Source organism: Herpailurus yagouaroundi, unplaced genomic scaffold, assembly GCF_014898765.1.
Source record: "Herpailurus yagouaroundi ecotype Mexico unplaced genomic scaffold, PumYag 210, whole genome shotgun sequence".
Classification (NCBI taxonomy): Eukaryota; Metazoa; Chordata; class Mammalia; order Carnivora; family Felidae; genus Herpailurus; species Herpailurus yagouaroundi.
In genome coordinates this window covers 28,951,017-28,974,362 of record NW_024412441.1, presented here as the reverse complement: position 1 = coordinate 28,974,362, position 23,346 = coordinate 28,951,017, and the positions used below count along the sequence as shown (strand labels likewise).

Genomic DNA, 23,346 nt, shown 5'->3' with positions numbered 1-23,346 from the left:
CTACTCATCTCTTGTCTCTAATCTGTTTCTCATCCTCCTTCATAACCTCATTCATAATTGCAAAAGGAGACAATGAACTTTTTTTTCCCCTGTACCGAACTACTATACTCATGATTTACTTTCTCCAAATACAAAATTTTACCTCACTCCAGTGCTTAGGGATTTTTTTCTACCCTAAATGCCACCTTCTCTCTTGGTATGTATACCACTTTCCTGACTCATTTCAATATTATTGTCTTCTCTGAAAACTGCTTTGGCCTTTAATGATCTCTTTCTCCACATGTCCGTAACTACCATTGCTCTTTCCCTTAGTTTTTTCTTACTTTTCTGTTCTGGCATAGGAGAGGGACATGAGCTATTGCCTACATGCCACACAATGACTAGAGGTGAGACAGCAGGATGGAGGGAGTAAGGTGAAGTATATATAATTAAAAAACAAAACCTTAGGCCAATTTGATGTGCTTTGTATCATTATGTAATTTTCACTTTTTAATGTGAAAATATGGCTATCATCTGTAAGTGTTCATCACAGAGCTTTTGTTGTGTGCTTTTATATAAGGACATCTTCCAACTGACAGGAGTCATTTCATGTTGGAACAATGTGTTCAGTTGTATGTGGAGTGGTTAAGTCACAAGGCCAGCCTTCAAAAGCTTCTGTTACCCAGAATGTACAGAGGTAGATTGTTGTTAGCATTCTGTAAAATCCAGTTATGATATATACCTGTCTATCTGTGAGATTGCATTCACAATCCCAGTGTGTATGTGTATGGGGGCGGGTGTGTGTATGGGTGTGCATGGTGCCAGAAACACTATTTTCTTGCTACAGTGGTAAGGTTCTTCTCCCTTTCATCATATATTGTCATATACAAAACAGAATACTATACCACAGAATGAATGTAGTAGATCTACATACTAGAAGCAGTTTTCAGGAGAGATTAAGGGGAAAAAAATCACAATGCAGAGCAATAGATCACTACCATTTATATAAACAAAGACACTTGCATATTCACTTATGCTCATACACGTATGGTCTGTCTCTGGAAGTATACATAGGTTTGCTGAAGTACTAGCAAGTCAAGGGTAGGAAGGGAACTTATTTTGCAGTTTTCTTATTGGCACTGTTTGCATTTTTCTTACTATAATCCATATTACTACTTTTTTAAAAATGCCACATTTCCTTAGTATCTTGTGTAGTCAAAAGTAGGATAACAGTTTTTGAGGTAGTATGGATTTGAAATTCCCACAACTTCTCTTGTACCTTTTTCCCCCCATTCCTCACTGTTGCAAACAGTGAATATGTGTTTGGTTTACAACTTGGGACAGTAGTAGAAGGAATATCTGGTTTGCAGGCAGATCAGACCTGTGTCTACATCATACTGGCTTTTATGATTTGGAGTAATTTATTTAATTTTATAGAAGCCTTGAATATGTATAGCTCAGAAAATAATAAACATAGTTAAATAAAATATACTTAATGAGCTGCATAGTGATAGACATATAATAGGAATTCTACAAATGATAATTATTTCTATTTTAGTTGGATAACTAAAGGACTTAAGTTTTTTTAATTCATTAATGTTTATTTATTTTTGAGAGAGAGAGTAACATAGTGCAAGCAGAGGACGGGCAGACACACACACACACACACACACACACACACACACACAGAATCCAAAGCAGGCTCCAGGCTTTGAGCCATCAGCACAGAGCCCAATGTGGGGCTTGAACCCATGAGCAGTGAGATCATGACCTGCGCCGAAGTTGGATGATTGACTGAGCCACCCAGATGCCCCAAGACTTGTTCAGATTTTTAGATCACTGCTTTCTTAAATGTACTAAAATTGGATCACTAACAGTTGTATTTACTCTGGCATGCTTCTGTGGCAAATACCTAATTTTGAATATCTCCTTGGCTCTTAGAGTATTTTTTTAGTGAAATAGCTTATTTTCCCTTTTTAATCCTGTAAAGTCTTTTAAGTAAGAGTAATGTGCTTTGTTTTCCTGGATGTAAATGGGAGTTTACTCTTTTATAATATTTTTGCATATGTGGGTAAATGTTTTAATATATATTATATATTGCATATATTTATCCAGCAAGGAAACCATGGTTTTAAGCATGAGTCAAGTGTGTAGATTACAAGTGACAACTTGATGATAATGAAAATTTTTAAATTCCTTTTTAACATGGATATATTATTTAGATACAGGGTTTTTTAGAGTAATCTCTTTTTTAATATATATATATTTTTCTTTTTTTAGCTCTTTCAGTCTCACATGCCAACAAAAACAACTTGTCCATCCTCACAAGTATCTGATGATGAACAGAAAGTGAGTATATCTTTCAAATAGAGCCATATTGTACTCCACATACCTCTAGGATTTCAAAATAACTGCTCAGAGACCTGACATTTTGTTTGTACCTTGAATGTAAATTAACTTTTATGTTGATTGAAATTGAAAATCAGTAATAGATTGAATAATTGTTGAATGTTTTCAGTGTCTCTTACTGATGTATGGGACTTGAAACAAATTAAAACTCTTGACTGCTTCCAGAGCATTCAGTAGGAGGACTAGCACTGCTTTTGTTGGGCATGCTTACAGAACTTGGTGGGTATAGAGAACTCCTTTAATGACAGGGTGTAGGAAGTCTCCAGGTGGCCCTTCAGATGCCTTCCTGAGTGTGAGATCAAGCTCTTAATGCTTCCAACATTCTTCTAAGTGTGCCTGAATAAGAGGGATGTGTTTTAGTAATTCATATTAAAATATATATTAAAAAAGAGGGAGTATATTTAACTTGGTGAAAGAGGTGAGTTGATGAGTTTTTAAATAGAAAATGGCAAAAACAAGCACAGGTAATTCAGTAAGATTAAATGATTTCCTTTAGTTCTGTGCCCATTAAGCCTCTTCTTGCTTTTCCCTCTTCCTTCACAAATGCTAAGTTCCCCATGGTTTTGATAAATTATAGTTTGACCACCAAACTACCATCCTTTTTATCTTTTTTCTCTCATTGGTAATAATGGTCTGCTCCATCTTTATTTTATCAACTTGCAAACTTTTAGAATTACTCTTTATCTGCCTTCTAACACATTGCTTTGCCGAAACTGCTGTCAATAGTCACTAGTAATCCTTTAGTGATGAATGCGCTAAGTGGATTGCTTAGTCCTCATTTTCTCTGGTCCCTGTTCTTCGTTAAATTATGGTGACCACTGGCACATTTTTGAGAAGCTTCTGTTATTTTCATGACCTAACAGTCTTACAGCTGTAGAACCCGAAGGGATTCTACAGGCCATTTAGTTCAAGTTTTATCTGATAAGCATGTGCTAATCAAGTAAAAACTCTAACAAGTATCTAATCTTGAATACTTTCATTACTGAGAAGCACAGTGTTTCTTCACTTTCTCTTTTTTTTTTAAATTTTTAATGTTTATTTATTTATTTTAAATATTTTTTAAGGAAGTATGATTGACATATCAAAATTATGTATATATTTTAAAGTTTAAAGCTTTTTGTTTTTATTTTTTTATTTTATTATTTCTTTTAACGTGAAATTTATTTTTGAGGAAGAGAGAGAGAGACAGAGTGTGAGCAGGGGAGGGGCACAGAGAGAGGGAGACACAGAATCCGAAGCAGGCTCCCAGCTCTGAGCTGTTAGCACAGAGCCCAATGCAGGGCTGGAACTCAAGAATGGCAAGATCATGACCTAAGCCGAAGTCGGACGCTTAACCTGACTGAGGCACCCAGGTGCCACTTTACTTTCTTTTTCTTAATGATAAAGATAACATACTTATGTGACTAAAAGGGTTCTAAAGGGCAGAAATGAGAATATAGTATACTAGTTTTCTATTGCCCCATAACAAATTGCCGTGAATTCAGCTTCTTAAAACAATACCTATTTATTAGCTCATAGTTCTGTAGGTTATAAAACTAGGTTGGCATAGCTTGCTTCTCTGCTCAGGGTCTCACTTAAGATGTTGGCTGGCTGGGTTCTTATTTGAAGCTCCCCTTCAGACTCTTTCAGGTTGTTGGCAGAATTTAGTTTCTTGCTGGCTGGTTGCTGTCAGCTCCTAGAGAACATTCTTATGTCCTTGCCATATGCTTCTCTGTCATTCATACAACAGGGGAGAACTAATGTCAAATCAGGTTTCAAATCCCTTTCACCTGAAAGATCCCAGTGCATTTTAAGGGCTCACCTGATTAGTTCAGACCCACCAAGGATAATCTCCCTTTCTTAGATTAATGATTTGGGACCTTAATTACATCTGCAAAATCCCTTCATGGCAGCACATAGTTTGCTGTTGGGTTGAAAAAATAGAAGGTTGTGAGTACACCAGAGGCCATGAATCCTGGGGTCCATCTTGGAATTCTACCTACCATCTACAGTAATAAGTGAATCTTTCTCACCTCCACCTCCAAGACCACTTCTTCAACCTGCAAATCCATTACCCAGTAATAACCACTCTCATGGACATTTTCATCCATATTCATATATATGAGAAAATATGAAAAAATAATACTTTTTTTTCTTAGTCAAATCACAGTAAAAAAAAGTCACTTAGTTTTTGAGACTTAACCATGTTGTGGCACATATCAGTAGTTTAGTATTCCGTTGTATGGATATACTACATTTTATTTACCCATTCAACAATTGTTGGATATTTGGGTTGTTTCTAGTTTTTGACTGTTTGGACCAAAGCTTCCATGAACATTCATGTGTGTGGATGCATGTTTTTATTTATCTTGGATACCTTCAGTTAGGGATTTTTGGTTATGTATAGTAATGTGTATTTAACTTTATAAGAAAGTACTCAATTGTTATCCAAAGTGGCTGTACTGTTTTGCTTTTGTACCAGCAAATTTATCAGAGTTCCATTTGTTCTTCAGAATCTCTAATACATGACATTATATGCCTGCTAAATTTTAGACATTTTAGTGGTTATTCAGTGGTATCTTACTGTAGTTTTAATTCACATTTGCCTGATAATGTTGCACACTCTTTCATTCACTGATTGGCTATTTTGTTATATCTGTTCATGTCTTTTACCCATTAAAAAAATAGATTGTTATTATTGAATCATATGTATTCTGAGTGTATGTGCTTTGTCATATGTATATGTCATATATATAATATTTTTTTCCAGTCTGTGACTTACATATTCCTTGATGATCACAAGTTTTTAATATTGATAAGGTAGAAAAATATAAATAATAAGATTATCCCAATACCACACTTCCTGGTGATTGTAACTTTTTGATTAGATAGTATAAATCCTTTAGCTTTGTTCTTTTCCATAATTGTTTTAGCTATTCTAAATCATCTGCATTTCCATATAAATTTTAGAATAATCTTGTCAGTTACTATATTGACAGCATGGAGTTGAGTCATTCTTTTATCCAATCTGACAATTTCCTTCTTTTAACTGAAATTTTTATATATTCACTGTCCATTATGGTAGCCACTAGCCACATGTGGCTATTTAAATTTAAATTAGTTAAATAAAATTTAAAAACCAGTTCCTCAGTTGCACTAGTCCCATTTGAAGTGTTCAATATCTGCATGTGGCTGGTGGCTACCTGTTGCATAGATCAGATACAGCACACTTCCACCATCACAGGAAGTTCATTCTATCAGATACCGCTGGTTTAGATCATTTACATTTAATTTAACTATAGATATAGCTAGGTTTAAGTCTGCCAATTTGCTGCTATTTGTTTTCTCTTTGTCCCATTTGTTCTTTCATTTTTCTTCTTTTTCTGCCTTTTTTTTTTGATTAGTTTTTTTTATTGCATTTCATCTTTACTATTGACTTCTTACCTATACCTCTTATGTCTTTTTTTTTTAAATAGTAGTTGATGTACGCTTTAATTTATTACACATATCTTCCAACAATATTATAATACTTCATGTATAATACAGAAACCTTACAACCATAACTGTCCATTCCCTCTGTTGTGTTGTCATTATCATACATTCTATTTCTCCCATGATTCCAAATTCTGCAATATATTGTTGTTGCTTTAAATGATAATATTTTCAAGAAATTAAAACAAAAAGTTATTTTACACACATTTACATGTCATTTTTTTCTTTTGTCATTTTATTGATTATTTTCTGTGGCCTTATGCTTTGCATTGTTTTTTTGTGAGAAAACTGTAGTCATTTTATGTATTATTTGTGTGTAATATGTCTCCCCACATCTGGTTGTTCATAAAATTTTTCTTTATCCTCTTGTTGAAACATTTTGTTCTGATATGGCTAGTTGTGGGTTCCTCTGGATTTTTCCTGTTTCTGGTTTGCTGAAATTCTTGGATCTCTGAGTTCATGTTTAGAATATTGGAAAAATTTCAGTCACTGTTACTTATATATTTCTTTCCATCCTCCTCCAGTCTCTCCCCATCTTTTCTATATGATACTCCAGTTACAGGTATGTTAGACCATTTGATATCATTCCACAGTTTTTGGAGCTCTATTGCAGTTTTATCTTTTCTATGAGAGACTTTTAGCTTGGAGAAATAAAGGTATTTAGCTTGGATGATAACTATTGAAGAAATCTTTCCTTCCATTGTTTGATCTGCTGTTAATATGGTTCAATAAGTTTTTTATTCAGACGTTGTATTTTCCTTCCAGGAATTCCATTTGCTGACTTTTGTTGTTGAGAGCTTCTATATCTCTCTTGTAATTCTGTCATGTCAGCCATTATATCCATCTCTTTTTCCTGTAGAAAAAGAGTATAGTTTTCTTCTTCAGCATATTTATCATAGTTATTTTAAAGTTCTTATCAGCTGATTCAACATCTGGTTCATTTGTGGATCTCTTTCTGTGCCTTTTTCCCCCTTGACTGTGAATCACATTTTTCTACTTCTTCCTCTAGTAATTTTTTATTATATGGTAGATACTGTGGATAGTACATTGTGGAGGTGTTGGATTTTGTTTTCTTCTTCTGAAGAGTGTTGACCTTTGTTCTAGCAAGCAGTAAATTGCTAGGTTGTTGCATTGTTCATGTTGAACCTTGGTTATAGGCTTTTTTAGATCAGGTCTATTTCAGCTGTGTATTAGGGAACATTTCTGATTCCTGGGGTGTGATCCTTACTCCTAAAATGTAGTCCATATAGTTTTTCAATAGAAAGCCTGAAGTGTTTACTGAGCCCCTTTAACTTATAGACTTAAAATTTATGCTCCCCAGGATGGCATTTCTATATAGCTCCTTCCAATTTCCATCCCCCTCCCCACTTTAGGCTCTTTGTGCTCCCCTTATACTCAAGTTCAGCAGTCAGCCAGAGTTTTAAGAGGAGTGTATTTCTGGATTTTAGTCCAAAATCTTCTTCCTTTCTGGAATTTTCTTCTTCAATTTTCAGCTGATCTACCTGCTCTTGTTTCCAACTGACTACTCAACCCAGTAAGACTACTACTTCCATCTTGAGGTCTATCTTCTTTGTGTAGCAGTGACTAGGTTGTGCCCTCGGAAAGACCTAGAAAATGTACATCTCACCCTACATGGTCTCCTGTTCCCAAGAGTCTCATTCCCTCTAGTGTCTATTGGCCTTTGGTTGCACTTCAACAACTTGGAAGAATTGATTATAATTGTTAATTAGTAGGAACATTAGTGTGACATAAGTTTGCTGTCCCATTGCTGGGAGCTAAAACTGTATAATTTTGTATTGTACTTTTTTCACGTGACATTTAAATTAAAATTTAAGTTACTAAATATTTACCATAAATGTATTTAATCACTTTAAACATTCCATTTTATGAATGAATATGCCATAGTTTACATGATTATTTTCCTATTTTTTGGAAATCAAATATTTGTGATAAACAATGCTGGACTCTCATTGTATGAAGAAAATAAGAAATGCAGATGTGTTTTGAGGGTCTGGACACAGATTTCTCACAAATTTGCTTAACACATTTATATCTTGGTGAAGGTATAATGATCATAAAATCTTTAGTTTCTTTGATAAATTATATTTATCATTTGAAATGTGTTTATATCCTATTTTAGTAAAAGTTTTTTCTTTTAATTATTGCCATTGTCTTTGTTTTCTTTCAGCAAAAAAGAGAAAATATTCGTTCTTTAACTATGTCTGGCCATGTTGGTTTTGAGAGTTTGCCTGATCAGCTGGTCAATAGATCCATTCAGCAAGGCTTCTGTTTTAATATTCTCTGTGTGGGTAAGGGCCAAACTCTTCTTCTATATTATTCCTTTATATTCCTTGTGTTCTCTTCATTCTTGCAAAGAGTATGATGCTCATGTCATTAATTTGATATCATGATCGCAGATTTTTTCAGTTATTTAAATTCTATTAGTTTTTTCTTAGCTTTTCTGCTTTAAATTTTTTTTGTTCTTTAAATATTTCAGTGCTTTCTTCAGAGTTCTGAGTAACTTAGCATACATACTTACTTTTATGTTCTGCTAATGACTCAGTGGACCAGCCTTTACATGTATGTCTTTCACAGACAACTCAGCCTTTGAAATGTTTGAAATATTTGGGATCCCTTGAAACCACTCTGGGAGTTCTATTTTTTTCTCATTTGTCTTAATGCACCTGTGAAGATACACCTTTGTTTTCTTTCAGGGGAAACTGGAATTGGAAAATCAACATTGATTGACACACTGTTTAATACTAATTTTGAAGACCATGAATCCTCACATTTTTACCCACATGTTAGACTTAAAGCTCAGACATATGAACTCCATGAAAGTAATGTTCGATTGAAATTGACCATTGTGAATACAGTAGGATTTGGTGACCAAATAAACAAAGAAGAAAGGTATGTGTTTTCTTATTGTAATGAAATAAGTTTTTTCTTATTTTAAGACAATTGTCTGAGGTGCGTGCCTTAAGCATCTGACTTCGGCTCAGGTCATAATCTCACAGTTTGCAAGTTAAAGCCCTGTGTCAGGCTCTGTGCTGACAGCTGAGTGCCTGGAGCTTGCTTCAGATTCTGTGTCTCCCTCTCTCTGTGCCATTCCCCCACTCACGCTCTATCTTTCTCTCTTAAAAATTAGTAAAAACATTAAAAAAAAAAGACATTTGTCTTGTGCCATGATTTGGTTTTCTACTATGGAAATTCAAACCCTTCCTCCCAGACTTTAATTTTTTTAATAATTCAGCTATATTTTGTTCTTAACAAATTGACATTTTCTATCCAGTTTAATTTGTTTAGAATAATTTGAATCACATTATTGAAATGTGTATTTCAGCAAAAATTATTTTAATTATTCATATGCCAATTTGGTATATAATAAGTGATTTGTACTAATTTTCAGGCAGGAAATTATTTTGTTGAGGGTAAAATAACAAGACATACAGTGGCAGATATATAATGGCCCAATCCATGGTGCTTGAATTTTTTGTGTGTGAAATTCTAACCAAATCAGCCAGGTACATTATTAAGCATTGCAGGAAAGGTCTGATATAAATAAATTATTACTTATATTTTATAGGATAGCATTATTTCTCCTATGATACTATGAAGAATGATTATAGAATCTATATGAAATTTAAAGTATGAAATAGGGAAATAGATTGGAGTAAAGCAATAACTTTTTGTTCTCTTTTCCTTTTCGAAATGCATATATTTTCATTATTAGAGGTAATTTTTTAGTTTCCTAAAGTTTGCTTGAGAGGAGAAATATTTTGCATAATTGGCTCCCTTTATATGACTTATGTTAGCCTATCAGCACATTTATGTGGGTTTTCTAGAGGAAGAAGATTAGTGGTAGAGTCAAAGGCCTGTGACATGTTGCTTTAAATCTTCATAATTTTTTTATAATTTTCTATGTAGACATCTTATACAGCTTTATTCAAATTTATTCTTAGATATTTGGCATTTTGATGCTTTCATAGATGATATCTTTTAGAAATACTTCACTTTCTATTTGGTGTATAGAAATATAATTGATTTTGCATATAGGGACATTTGTAAATTCTCTGATTAATTCCAACAATTCATCTCTAAATTTGTGTAGATTTTCTTTTTTTTTTTTTTTTTAAATTTTTTTTTCCAATGTTTATTTATTTTTGGGACAGAGGGAGACAGAGCATGAACGGGGGAGGGGCAGAGAGAGAGGGAGACACAGAATCAGAAACAGGCTCCAGGCTCTGAGCCATCAGCCCAGAGCCTGACGCGGGGCTCGAACTCACGGACCGCGAGATCGTGACCTGGCTGAAGTCGGACGCTTAACCGACTGCGCCACCCAGGCGCCCCTTGTGTAGATTTTCTATGTATGTAATGTGTAATCTCCAAATGACATTTATATATCTTTTTTTTTCAGTTTTTTTTTTGTTCCTTTTAAAATAAATTTTATTGATGTATAATTTATATAGCATAAATAAAATGCACTGATTTTTTTTAAGTGTACAATTCAGTTAATTTTTACACATACATGGTTTCATAAGCACCACCAGGACTATAATATAGGATATATCTATAGTCTTGGGTTCTTTTCCTCAGACATATATGCAGATTAGTGCTTCACCAAAGACTGGAGGGAACTGCTGTCCAGATCATTAGCACTTTTGTTGGTGCAGCTGTCTTCTATTTAGTGTTCTTGCCTACAAATTTTATTTGCCTTGGCCTCCCTGAACTCCTGTTTCTGTCTCCTCAACTTGGTGAGTCCACCAGGCTCTGGCTCTCTTGTGCTGTGCCCTGGAAACTTATATCCAGGGAGTAAGCTGAGGGAATTGTAAAGTTTTTCTCATTTATTTCCCTTCTCAATGAACACAGTTTTATACAATGTGTTGTCCCATGTCTTGAGAGCCTTTTTCGTGTGTTTTATCCAAGTTTCTAATTGTTTAGGGTGGGAGAGTAAATCCAGTCCCAGTTACTTCATCATGGCTGCAGAGAGTTTTTATTTTTCTTTCTTCCATTTTTAAAACCTGACTGCATTGGGTAGGGTGTACAGTATTATATTGGATAGCCAGTAGTATTAGTGGGTATCTTTGCCTTGTCCTGATGCAAAGAGAAAGCTTGATTTTTACCACGTATTATGCTTGCCTGCTTTTTTAAACATTTTAGTTGTAGTAAGGAAGTTCCATTGTATTATTGGTAAGGGCTTTTTTTCCTCATGAATAAATATTATCAGATATTTTATTTATTCATTCTGTAGAAAAGAATTTACTTTCTCTTGTTTAATCTGTAGCAAGGTGAATTTTAGTAACTGAGTTTTCATTGGTAAATTAGCCTTGAAATCTTAAATACCATTTTGCATACTTAAGATTATAAATTATTTACCGATGTTTGTTTTTTTACTTTGGGTCTTATTCATTGTGTTTTTTTTTCTCATATGCTTGGTTATTTTTTATTGTAGGTATCATGGTCTTTGAAAAATTATTTGCAGAGATACTTTGAGGTCTAAGATGAAGATGCCTTCCTTTGAACAGATTTAGATTTGCTTATGTTATGCCCCTGTGGCATTAATACTCTGAGGATCCTTAAATCCGTTTCATGGCTAGAGGTTTTCAGCATCAAAGAGGCTGTGAACCTGGGCTGTGGATATATGTGAGGGCAGACCCTGTGGCCTCAAGTTCTCAAAGACTTTTTTTCTTCTTTCCTTTTATTTTCCCTACTTCATTTACTGCCAGGGCAACCTTCCCTGCAACAACTTGGGGGGAGGGGAGGAATTGTAGGTTAACTTCTAGTTCATTCTTAACCCTGAGGGTGTAGGCTCTCAGGATCTCAGCTCAATGTGGGGAGGCAGTCTCTTAATAGATTGCCACTTTGTGTGGGTCCTGGGCTTTGATTTCTTCTTTCTTGTCCTGTGAGTCTTTCAGAACTAAAGCTCAAGAACTAGATTGACAAGTGACCTCAGGACAAAACTAGCACTGATGCTTTTAGTGCAGGGGTTAGTAAAATTTTTCTGCAAAGTGCCAGATAGTCAATATTCCAGACTTTGCAGGACATATGGTCTCTGTCCAAACTACTCAACTCAGCCACTGTAACACAAAAGCAGCCATAGGCATTACATATACCAGTGAACAGGGCTGTGTTTCAGTGAAACTTATAATATACAAGCATCGTCTGGACTTGGCCCATTTACTACCTCTCCTCTAAGTCCTCTGCTCACCTCTCTCAGGTTCCACTCTCTTCAATTTTGACCTGGTTAATTCCTTAACCATTTTATGAGTACTTGGAAGTTTTTAAGGAGGTTATTTTTGTATTTTAAGCCATTGTCTTTTGTTTCACTGGAAGAATGAGTATGCAATGTATTGGAAATGGAAACCTAAAGCAAATTACTATGGAAGAACACCTAATGGTAGACTATTTAGCAGAAAATGTTTTGGTTTACATTTTGACAAGCATAATGCAACACAGTCAGGTAGAGGACCATTTATGGCTATTAGGGCATAAAATAGGTCATATTACTCATCTCCTTCAAGTCATTAATAAAAGCTTTGGATTTTTTTTATGTTAAATATGTATTTAACAAATTAATTTTTAGTATTTTATTATTTGCGGGAGGAAATCATGTTGAGTCACATTTAGACAAGTTTTCCAAGTGTAGTGTTCCTGATAGTTAATACTGGTGTTTCTAATAGTCTCTCTGATAATGTTCAAAGTATTGTACTAAGTGTTGTGGAGAACATAGAAGATACTGTCTCTGTCCTCACATTGTTTACCATCTGTGTGGGAAGAACAAGGTATTCTATGAGATTAAAAGAGGTGATGATCCTAAAGGACTAAAAACGTCAGGCAACTTCATGGAAGAATTCAGTTCTGTGCACATGTATTGAGTATCTCAGCTGTATGAAGTACCACTCCATTTGCGCTACAAAGATAATTAATAAGGTGTCCAGAGAATTTGACAGAGGAACTATTTGCTGTTATTTTCACTTGGAAACCCAGATTTACTTAACTAGAATGGTTAAGAGTAGAAAGTTGAGTTGAATAGACAGTGATTTAGCATATCAGAATGAAGTGGAACAGTCACAAACTAATGTGAATGCTGGTGCACATGCAACGTAATATGATTTGCATCTTGAAGGATGCATAGAATGAAATAGCTAGAGGAGAATTTATTTGGGCAAGGACTCAGCATAGAGTATGATGCGCTTTCAGAATTAAAAATAAAATTATGCCTGCATTACTGGTTACGTTCATTTTATATATGCATTTCCTCATTATGTTGCTATTCTTCATGCCTTATGGGTCTTATTTAAGAAGGAAGAAATCATAGAATTTGACTTAAATATCTTTTAAGGTATTAGTACTCATACCTTTTATCAGTCAAATAATGTGTCATGTCCAGTTTGGTTATAGTTAGATGCCTGTACTCATTCAGCAGTCTGGCAAGTGTGGGGATCCTTGTCAGACGTGCAGTGTGCAAATGAAGGTGAGAGTGAGTCTGTATATTCATTCTATTTCTGTAAAGCACAGGGTATACTGATGGTTTTAAAGTACTACCTTTGTATATGCATGTTCTGCACAATTTGTTTTATTACTAAAGTTCTCTGTTTAGCATAGATAGTAGCTGTTTATTAATTGGTGAAAATTCACATAAATTACATAAATATCTTATTACGGTAGCATGAATATGCTGTATTAAATATTTAAATGTTAATTTTTTCAGCTACCAACCAGTAGTTGACTACATAGATGCTCAGTTTGAGGCCTATCTCCAAGAAGAGCTAAAGATCAAGCGTTCTCTCTTTAATTACCACGATTCTCGCATCCATGTGTGCCTCTACTTCATCTCACCTACAGGTCACTCTCTGAAGACACTGGATCTCTTAACAATGAAGACCCTTGACAGCAAGGTGGGCTTAGAAAAGGAATCAGCTTATGCTTTAATATTTATTTTGAACTATTATAATATCTTTATGATATGTATGTATATCTTAACTTTTATTCTGTGCATTTTAAAAACATTTGATAAATTTCAATCTTAGGTTATTTTCCAGGGAAATTCAATTTGGAAGATGAACTGCAAAGAAAAATATGTTAACATAAAACTTTAGTCCTTTTTTTAGTGATTAAATTGCATGCCAGAATTTGACACTGATTTTACTTAATGATGCTATTGAGAAGAAGTTCATTGACAAAGGTTGAGATCTAATGTTTCATCATGTGTTATAGTAATTATGTTTTAATTTGAACCATACCAAGAAAAGCTAGTTTTGAACATCTGAGCAAAGAAGTGGTATATAAATACAGGGAGCTATAAAAATAATATCCACAAATTAACTCCTTTGGGGTTTTTTTTTTATTCATTTTTTTTAATCTGCATAGAAGATGGTTGAAGACCACTATCTTATTCTAAAAAAACTCCAGAGTTTTCCCATAACCTTTGATGGTGTGAGAAATGCAGTTTTCATTATCCTGCCTAATGATTTTATGAAATAGGATTCAGGGAAAAGGGCATTCTGTCCAGTACTACTCTCTATGTAGAAATCCGTGTGGAAAGCATAAAGCTGCCAGTGAGGTCATGGTACATAGATTGATTGATTTTTGACTAGTTGCACAGTCCCCTGGATTTAGCAAAACTTTGATGAAGCTTACATGGTAGTCTATTCATCTGATTAGATGTTGTAACCATTTACCCAGTATTTTAATAGTTGAGTCTGATTATATGGAAACTCATAAAATCAAGCATGTGCCAGTTTGTCTTAGCTAGACAGAAGCAACATGATGTAATCTGTATAAACATTATAGAATTTGGTGTCAGTAGAGGCCGGTTTTAAATACTGGGTCTGTCCCTTAATAGCTTTGTGGTTTTTGGCAAGTTTCTTTAGCCCCCTGAGTCTCAGTTTCCTCACCTCTAACATAAAAATTTAAGGAGAAAAATACCTACCTCAAGGGACAGATGTGAGGGTTAATTAAACTGATATCTTGTCTTTTATTCCTAAGCTTGACATGGAAAGTTATCTTATGCAAACAGTGTAAAATCTCTTTGCCTCCCAGCGACATACAAATAAATGGATGTGTAGCATTCAGTCTGTGATATACCCTCCCAGTCTAATTAGAGTGATATTCTTGGCTAGGAATGTCTGAGGTACTCCCCTAACTATATTACTCATAGCATGCCCCACAGATATCCTTCCCAGGACCAGTGTCATGGCTGAGCCGGCCCTTATAGCTCTTTTACTATGATTTCAGGATGCACTTCAGCCAGATACCATCAGGGAACTTTGAAGAACAAGATCTATTACTCACAGGTCCTGGAGGGTACACAACATGTAGGAGGGCCACACAATAAAGTTGACAGTGAACCTGGGCTCTGCTTTTATTAGGATTTAGGGTCAGGTGTCTAGGGTTTTGCGGGTTCACTCCTGGCAAATTTAAAGGATAAGAGTGGAATTAGGGCACGGGGAGGGAGAAGTGGGCTCACTCAAGTGGTCAGTTACCTGGGTAAGTCACCCAGGTTTTCTAAAAGGGGAGCTTCATGGGTGGGGGTGGCTTTGTGCTTTATTCAGTTTTGCTAGTAGCTGTGTCATACACCTGGCAATATGTTTATTCAACATGGATGTCTTTGAAATGAGTATCTTGGCAATCAAAAGCTTAACGTTAGGCACTTACATTAGAGCATGCTTCTGCTATTTACTGTGGAAGCAATTATAAGTTATTAACTTGGCATAATTTATTGACAATCTAAGTATACAATATTGAAACCAAGAACTTGGATCAAATTTTTATGTACTTTGATTAATTTAGCATGAAAGCTGTTTGCCCATAATTGCTGGAAAGTTTTCATGGGTAGATGAAAAAATCTTTATCTTCTGTGGAGCATATTAAGACTAATAAATCTGAATATACATAGTAAGTCACTGTGAAATTGGAGAAGAGCAAGAAATTTACGAATAGAGTACGAATTATGATTTTTACTTTTCATTCTGAAAATTACATTGATATCTCACTCTCTTGATACATATGATTAGTTAGCCTGAAGTTTTTCTGTAAAACCAACTAAATAACCAACAAACAAAAACCCTACAAACCCTTAGATTTGTGGAGACATTAGTCTTTTGTGGGACTAATGTTGTAAAGTTAGTCAGTCTTCACAACCCCAGATTTCTTCCTCTTTGGCCAGTGATAGGGCTTTAATGCTAAGAGTGTTATTCCTTTGAGTCATGAACACTTTCAGTTAATATTCATAAATTTCCTTCCTTCAACATAGGTAGGAGTCTCTAACAACAGGGTTCAGATAGGATGTATTGATTGGGGAGAGGACCTGCTGAAATGAGGGGCAGAAGGAGAAACTCACCTGCTTCATAGTTTTGCCAAGGGATCAGTTACTCTTATTATTTAGTGCTTAGATTATTAAGAAATAAAAAATTCTTAGTGAATTAAGCAGATGATCTCAGCTTCCTGCTTACATTTTGTATGTGATAGAATTATAAGACACGTTGAAAAAGAAAAGAAAACGTAAAATTTATAACCATAAATTCAGGTGTAAGATTAATCTTATAAGAACTCTGCATTAAAAATTTTTTTTTTCAACGTTTATTTTTGGGACAGAGAGAGACAGAGCATGAACGGGGGAGGGGCAGAGAGAGAGGGAGACACAGAATCGGAAACAGGCTCCAGGCTCTGAGCCATCAGCCCAGAGCCTGATGCGGGGCTCGAACTCACGGACCGCGAGATCATGACCTGGCTGAAGTCGGACGCTTAACCGACTGCGCCACCCAGGCGCCCCAAGAACTCTGCATTTTAGAAGGAGTTACTATTAAGGCCAGCATCTGTAGGAATGATTGTATAGGGGAATATGATGACAATGACAGCCAGAGATTTTCTAGGTTAGGAGTTGGCAAGCTTTTTCTGTGAAGGGCCAAGTAGTAAATAATATTTTAGGCTTTACAGGCCATATGGTCTCTGAGTTAATTGCTCATTTCTGCTATTGTAGCATGAAAGTGGTCATGGATAATATGTAAATGAGTGAGCCTGGCTGTGTTCCAGTAAATCTTTATTTATATCAACAGGCAATGAGCTGGACTATAGTTTGTTCATCTGATTTAGGTTAAAAGTTTGTTGAGACTGAGTGGTTTTGAATGCAAAAAACATAGAATTAAAAAAATAAATCCTCAATTGTGAGATTTTGTTTTTTCTTTATTGTTGGTAGGTGAACATTATACCAGTGATTGCCAAAGCAGATGCAATTTCTAAAGCTGAATTACAGAAGTTTAAGATCAAGCTCATGAGTGAATTGGTTAGCAATGGTGTCCAGATATACCAATTCCCAACAGATGATGAAACTATTGCTAAAATCAATGCTTCAATGAATGTAAGCTCCTAGTTGAATGTTAATTCTGTTTTACATGTGAAAAGAGTAATGTATAAATGACATTCCTACTAACACACTTCCACTTGCGTCTTCTCAAAAGACTTCACACAAGGTGAATTTTCAAATGTTCAGTATAGAAAAATGTTTTATTTTCTAGAGTTGGGAAAAATATAAAGAGAATATATTTTTGAGCATATTTTCTTTCCTCTACTTTTACCTAAATAGAATGATACATTGGTGAGGCTGGGGTTCTCCTTTTGTGGCACTATACTTCCTAATTGCCTTAGGAAGATGCCTTTCTATCCTGTCTTTAAAAACATGTGAAGTCTTTATACTCTCCTTTGGAATGCTTTAGAATCTTAAAACCTTTAACGATATGTTTCTAATTTGGTATTTAAGCTCATTCTCCCTTATGGTGTTACATGTACATATTAAACATTCATATAACTTTTAATTTAATATAACCAAATATGGCTAATTTCTTTGTGTTACTTTCTCCAAGCTACTAAATTTCTTAAATATCTGGTTATATTTTGAAGGGTCATGGGTTTTGGAGTTATATAGACTTAACCATATGTTCTTCTGGGAGTTATTAACCTCCCTGAGACTATTAACTTACCTACAAAATTGGGTTAATACCTATTGTATGTGTTGTTGTGAGGAGACAGTCCTTGTTCACTGCCTAACACATTGACATTCAGTAACCCTGCAGGCTATTTCTCCTTTTCCTTTTCTGATTTTTTCATTCAGATACTTTAAATATATAAAAAGCTGACTATGTAAATGAAGTGATCTCAATACCTATGTGTTATATTGTCTTCCGATCCAATTTTATTTTTTGTGCCCACTTGGAATAATTTTCCAGAAAGGCCCAATTAAGACACTGTCAGTTATTAAATATTAAACAAAACACTTAATACATTTTATATTAGACTTTTCCCCTATAGTATTCCTCAGTTTCAGACAGACCAGTCTATTCACTGTTTCCTAAATCTAACTATTTATGTCTTTGTTCAAAATCTTCCCCTTGCCAAAGTTAGTTCTTACTCTCCTTGATCCATCTTTGGTTTAGGTTGTATCTTCTTGCTTACAATAATCCCTCACTCTTCTAAGTTTATGTAGCATTTATTGCATTTACCATTAGTTTTGGACTTAAATATTGCTTCATATTATCATATATCTGTGCACACACTAAATATAGACATATGTTTTAGTTATGTATTTTGTGTGTGTGTGAGTATATGTACTTGTGCAATTTCCTAAACATTGTTTTTTAGAACCAAGATAATATTGAGGGAAATTATACTAATACTAGAATTTTTTTTGTATTCCTATTACATAATACCTTGCATGTGGGGGATGCTCAATAAATAATTTTCTTTATAGGGCCTAAAATTTACTCTTAGAGAACAATTGGCACATATTCACTGCCAAGTTTTAAAATTGGAGGCATAGCAGGTCATTTGATTTTAATAACTTCATTATTTAGTAAATTTTCTCTAATCTGTTATTTTTATAAAACTTGTTTTAGTTAGGCATTTATCACAGTAATGTGAGATATGATTGATATCATGGTTCCTTTCCAGGGACATTTGCCATTTGCTGTTGTAGGAAGTATGGATGAGGTAAAAGTTGGAAATAAGATGGTCAAAGCTCGCCAATACCCTTGGGGTGTTGTACAAGGTAAATGAGATGAATGATGACTAGGAATATGTATGTCACCTAACAGTCTGAAAGTAGCATTCAGTATATTCTGAGGTATTATTTATTTTGGGTTATGATTTGTTTATCAGGAGTGTGGAATGTGTTTTATTTTAGCCAACCCTGTAGAGGCTGGCAGAGCTTCTCTATTTTCTGCATGATCCCACACACATTTCATGTCTGGTGTGCCAAGACATTCAGATGGTAGAAAGCACTGGTCAGGTCCTTTGAACAGAATTTGAGGGTAAACACTAGTGTTTGAACATGATACATAAACTAATTACTAGGTAATTCTAGGCACAGTAAACCATCTTGTACATTTATATATTTTCACTCATCAAAGTATTACTATTTCTAAAACAAAGTAGTCAGGCAATTAAGAAACTTTAGGATTTATCTAGCATTATAATGAATAAGTAATTAGTACTATCTGGTTCATTTACTTGTGGTGCTAATTAATGGGGAATGGATTACCTCTACTAGTACTGATTTCCCAGTGCTGCTTCTTTTTTAAATTGACAAATTTGTAATTAATAAAAATATTGACAAAACTTAACATTTTTAATGTGTAAAAAAATATACAAATAGTAATTGTACTTAAAACTATTCGTTTCAGTAACACATTTATTTGTAGTCTTTGAGCCACTGTAAACAGATGAAGGACCATGTAAGGAGGACTCAGTGTATTTATTCATTAATTCTGTATCATGTCAAACATAGCATCATAAATGTGACATTGTATAAAAAGAATTTGATAATTATAGCATGTATAGGTGGTATCTTGAGTACTTTGAAGTTTTAGTAAAATAATGTTACAGACTCTTTTTAAGCACTTTGCGAAATGTCCTGAGGATGGTTTTGTAAATTGCTAACAAAATATTAGTGAAATAACTGGAGCATATGGTAACATAACGTAATGTATTTGTTTCCTGTTTATCTATTGCCTACTAAATTTAAAGCAATCTCCCAGTCTGTTAATTTACATGCCTGTAATTCAGTGTATATAATTCAAGAGTTTCTTCCTTGGTTATTTATATAAAATAGTTGTAGGTAACTGATCATTTTACTGTTATTTCAAATGTGTTTTTATACATTCATTCATTCAACAAATGCTAACTGTGTGCCAGGAATTAAAAATTGGTGTTGCTGTTTTCTTGTTTTTCGGACTAGTGGAAAATGAAAACCACTGTGACTTTGTAAAGCTCCGAGAAATGCTAATTTGTACAAACATGGAGGATCTGCGAGAACAGACCCATACTAGGCATTATGAACTTTACAGGCGTTGCAAACTGGAGGAAATGGGCTTTACAGATGTGGGTCCAGAGAATAAGCCGCTCAGGTAAGGGGGGGGATTTCTCTGAGAAGCCAACCAAAGAGGAGGTTAGAACTATACTATGTTATATATCCAGGATGTTGGAGAATGTGGTTTTCAGAAATCAGGCAAACCATGAAGTAGAATCATTTCCTAATGATTAATATTGTGCTTCTCAGATTAGTTGAGGCCTTCTTGCTTTTGAAGGGTTTCTAAGACCTCATCTGACTTGAAGTGTTTAAGAAAGAACATGGGGCAAAAGCCCACTATCTCAGTACATGCTGAAATGAATAACTAAAGGAAAGAACTCTCATTATTTGGTTCTATGTTTGTATTTTTCTGAAAAAGATGAAAGTATATTTATCCTTTCTTCTAAAAGAAAGTTAGAATGTGCATCATAGTAAAACAAACAAAAAAATCACTTGGTTTTCCTCCTGATGAAAGTTTGGAATGACTTAAACTTAGGGAACTATCTTGTAAAGGAAAAATAAACATGCTTGCAGGAAGTCAGAGATTAGACTTGTTTCTTAAAATATTTCAGTATAGTTATAAGAATTTTAGAGCCTGATGACCTTCTTGCTCAGTGATTATAGCATTCAATGTTATAGTAAACTTGCTGGGTAATTTTATATGCTGCCACATTCCTCACTTTTTTTTTTTCTTATTAAGATACGTAAACATGAAACTCTAATCCTTAACCTACTACATCAAATTTGATTTGATGTAGCATTCCAGAACAGTTTTTGCATGGAGGAAAGCATGAGATCTTTAAGACAAACACTCTTTAAAACTCTGTTATGGGACTAAGGATTCCTTTTCCATTTCATTATTTGCATTTCTGTCATTTCCCTGGCTGTTCCTATTTGCACTAGAGTAAACACAAAAGGAAGGAGGAGGAGAATGTTAAATGAATGCTGCTATTGCATATGACCTTTGGGAAGATTTAATAGATGAGGTTAAATTTTCAATTTTTTTTCTATCCATGGATTTAATTACTGTTTTAGCTTTAGTAGCATGATAAATTAAGAATTATATGTACTTAACCCCTCTCACCAATTTCAGGCATGCTGTGCTTCTGGTTATGGGTCAGTTCTGATAAAATTATTTTCTCTATTGAAGATCTGGCTTTGCCACTGTTTCCCAGATGAGGCTTTACTTCTTATTCTTTAAAGTCTAAGGGTCGGGGCGCCTGGGTGGCGCAGTCTGTTAAGCGTCCGACTTCAGCCAGGTCACGATCTCGCGGTCTGTGAGTTCGAGCCCGCGTCAGGCTCTGGGCTGATGGCTCGGAGCCTGGAGCCTGTTTCCAATTCTGTGTCTCCCTTTCTCTCTGCCCCTTCCCCGTTCATGCTCTCTCTGTCCCAAAAATAAATAAACGTTGAAAAAAAAATTAAAAAAAAAAATAAAGTCTAAGGGTCAATTCAGAGGTCTCATTGGGGCGCCTGGGTGGTTCAGTCACCAAGTTGATGGTTCAGTCAATCAAATTTGACTCTTGATTTCAGCTCAGATCATGATCTCAGTGTTGTGAGATCAAGCCTCACATCAGGCTCCTTGCTAAGCATGGAGCCTGCTTAGGATTCTTTCTCTCCCCCTTTCTTTGCCCCTCTCCCACTTGCATACACATTCTCTCTCTCTCTCTCTCTCTCTCTCTCTCTCTCTCTCTCTCTCTCAAAGTACATAAGTAAACATGAAAAAAATTCAGAGGTCTCAGTGTACATTACTAAGACATGGATCCTGAGTGAGAGCAAGTGGGACAGCATTGAAATACTCTGAAAAGAGGGATTCAGGTTGTCTGGTGGGTCAGTCATCAGGCATCTGTGAAAGATTAAGAAAGACAGGTTCAGAATTTCCAGGGATGGGCCAAAGGATCTACATTTAAGTTAAAATTATCATTCAGCCATTTAGTAGATATTTACTCTTTGTCTCCCATCTGCCCCACACAGTGCTAGTCAATGGATATGTATGCACTGTGGGATTAAACAGGAACCCTGCCTTACAGAGTTTCTGGGGTAGAGGTGGGAGGAGGGTACTCTGGCCCTGTGTGGAAAATAGAGTCAGGATGACTGCTGTAGTAGTCCTGGTGAGACCAGAGAGGCTTGGATTAGGGTGGTAATGTAGACGTGGTCAGAAACACATTACGACATCTAATTTGAAGGTAAAGTTAATAGGACTCATTGATGTTTCAGATATGGGATGTAGAGGACAGAGGAATCAAGGATAACTCTAATCACTGTGGTTGACCTGAGAAATGGCTGAATGGTGGTGATGTTTACTAATATGAGCAAGGCTGGGGAAAGGGTCAATTTTAGGAGTTATGGTTGATAATTGAGAGGTTTGGGACATGTTAAATTTAAATTGCTTATTAAATATTACAGTGAAGAGTTTCAGTAGGTTCTTGCATAAATGAATCTAGTGCTTAGAGAGAAGTTAATGCTGAGATAATAATTTGGGAATCAACAGTGATTAACATTATGTAAAATCATAAATATTGTAAAGGTGTTTACTCTTTGCAAGGCTCTGGGCTAAGTGCTGGGGATATAATACTGAATAAGATCCTGTAGACATGGCTGTCATGGAGTTTACATTCTTGTAGGGGAGGCCAAAATCAATAACTAATTCCACAATCACAGTTGTGAAATACACACTAAGGGAGAGATGTTATATTGGGGGGGGGGTATCCTGATTTAATGTGGAAAATTAGAGACTTTCTTGAGGCAGTTACTGTTTTGAGCTAATAATTTGGGGAAATAAGAGAAAGACATGAAAAGACTGTGTAAGCAGAGAGAATAACATTTTGAAGTCTGTAGGAAGGTCATTGTAGCTGGAGAACAGACAAGTTGGGGGGTATAAGATTGAGAGAAGAGGTACATAGGAGTCAAACTGGGGAGGACCTGGTAAGGATTTGGGCTTTGTCCCAAGGGAAAGGCAAAACCATTCAAGGAGTTATATCACATTTGCATTTGAAATATCACTTTTAGCTATAATGCAAAGAAGGTATTAAAGGGGTATGCAAAGCTACTTTGGAGAGAACAGTGGGAGAGTAAAAGCAATGAAAATAGAACTAGATGTGCTTGCAAGATATCTAGAAGATGAAATTGAAAGAACTTAGTGATTGTTT

At 35.1% G+C, this 23,346-nt stretch overlaps 1 protein-coding gene across 5 annotated transcripts in view; it reads left to right on the top strand.

Moving 5' to 3' along the window:
• Window positions 1-23,346, top strand: part of SEPTIN10 (septin 10) — a 67,819-nt gene that overhangs the window by 24,882 nt on the left and 19,591 nt on the right. For all 5 annotated transcript variants that reach the window (XM_040454172.1, XM_040454173.1, XM_040454175.1 and 2 more), the window contains 7 exons: window positions 2,260-2,328; window positions 8,048-8,168; window positions 8,574-8,769; window positions 13,571-13,757; window positions 17,057-17,218; window positions 18,805-18,901; window positions 20,090-20,258. In XM_040454172.1, coding sequence (XP_040310106.1) covers window positions 2,260-2,328; window positions 8,048-8,168; window positions 8,574-8,769; window positions 13,571-13,757; window positions 17,057-17,218; window positions 18,805-18,901; window positions 20,090-20,258 — 1,001 coding nt within the window. Of the gene's footprint in view, window positions 1-2,259; window positions 2,329-8,047; window positions 8,169-8,573; window positions 8,770-13,570; window positions 13,758-17,056; window positions 17,219-18,804; window positions 18,902-20,089; window positions 20,259-23,346 lie in introns of those variants that run through there.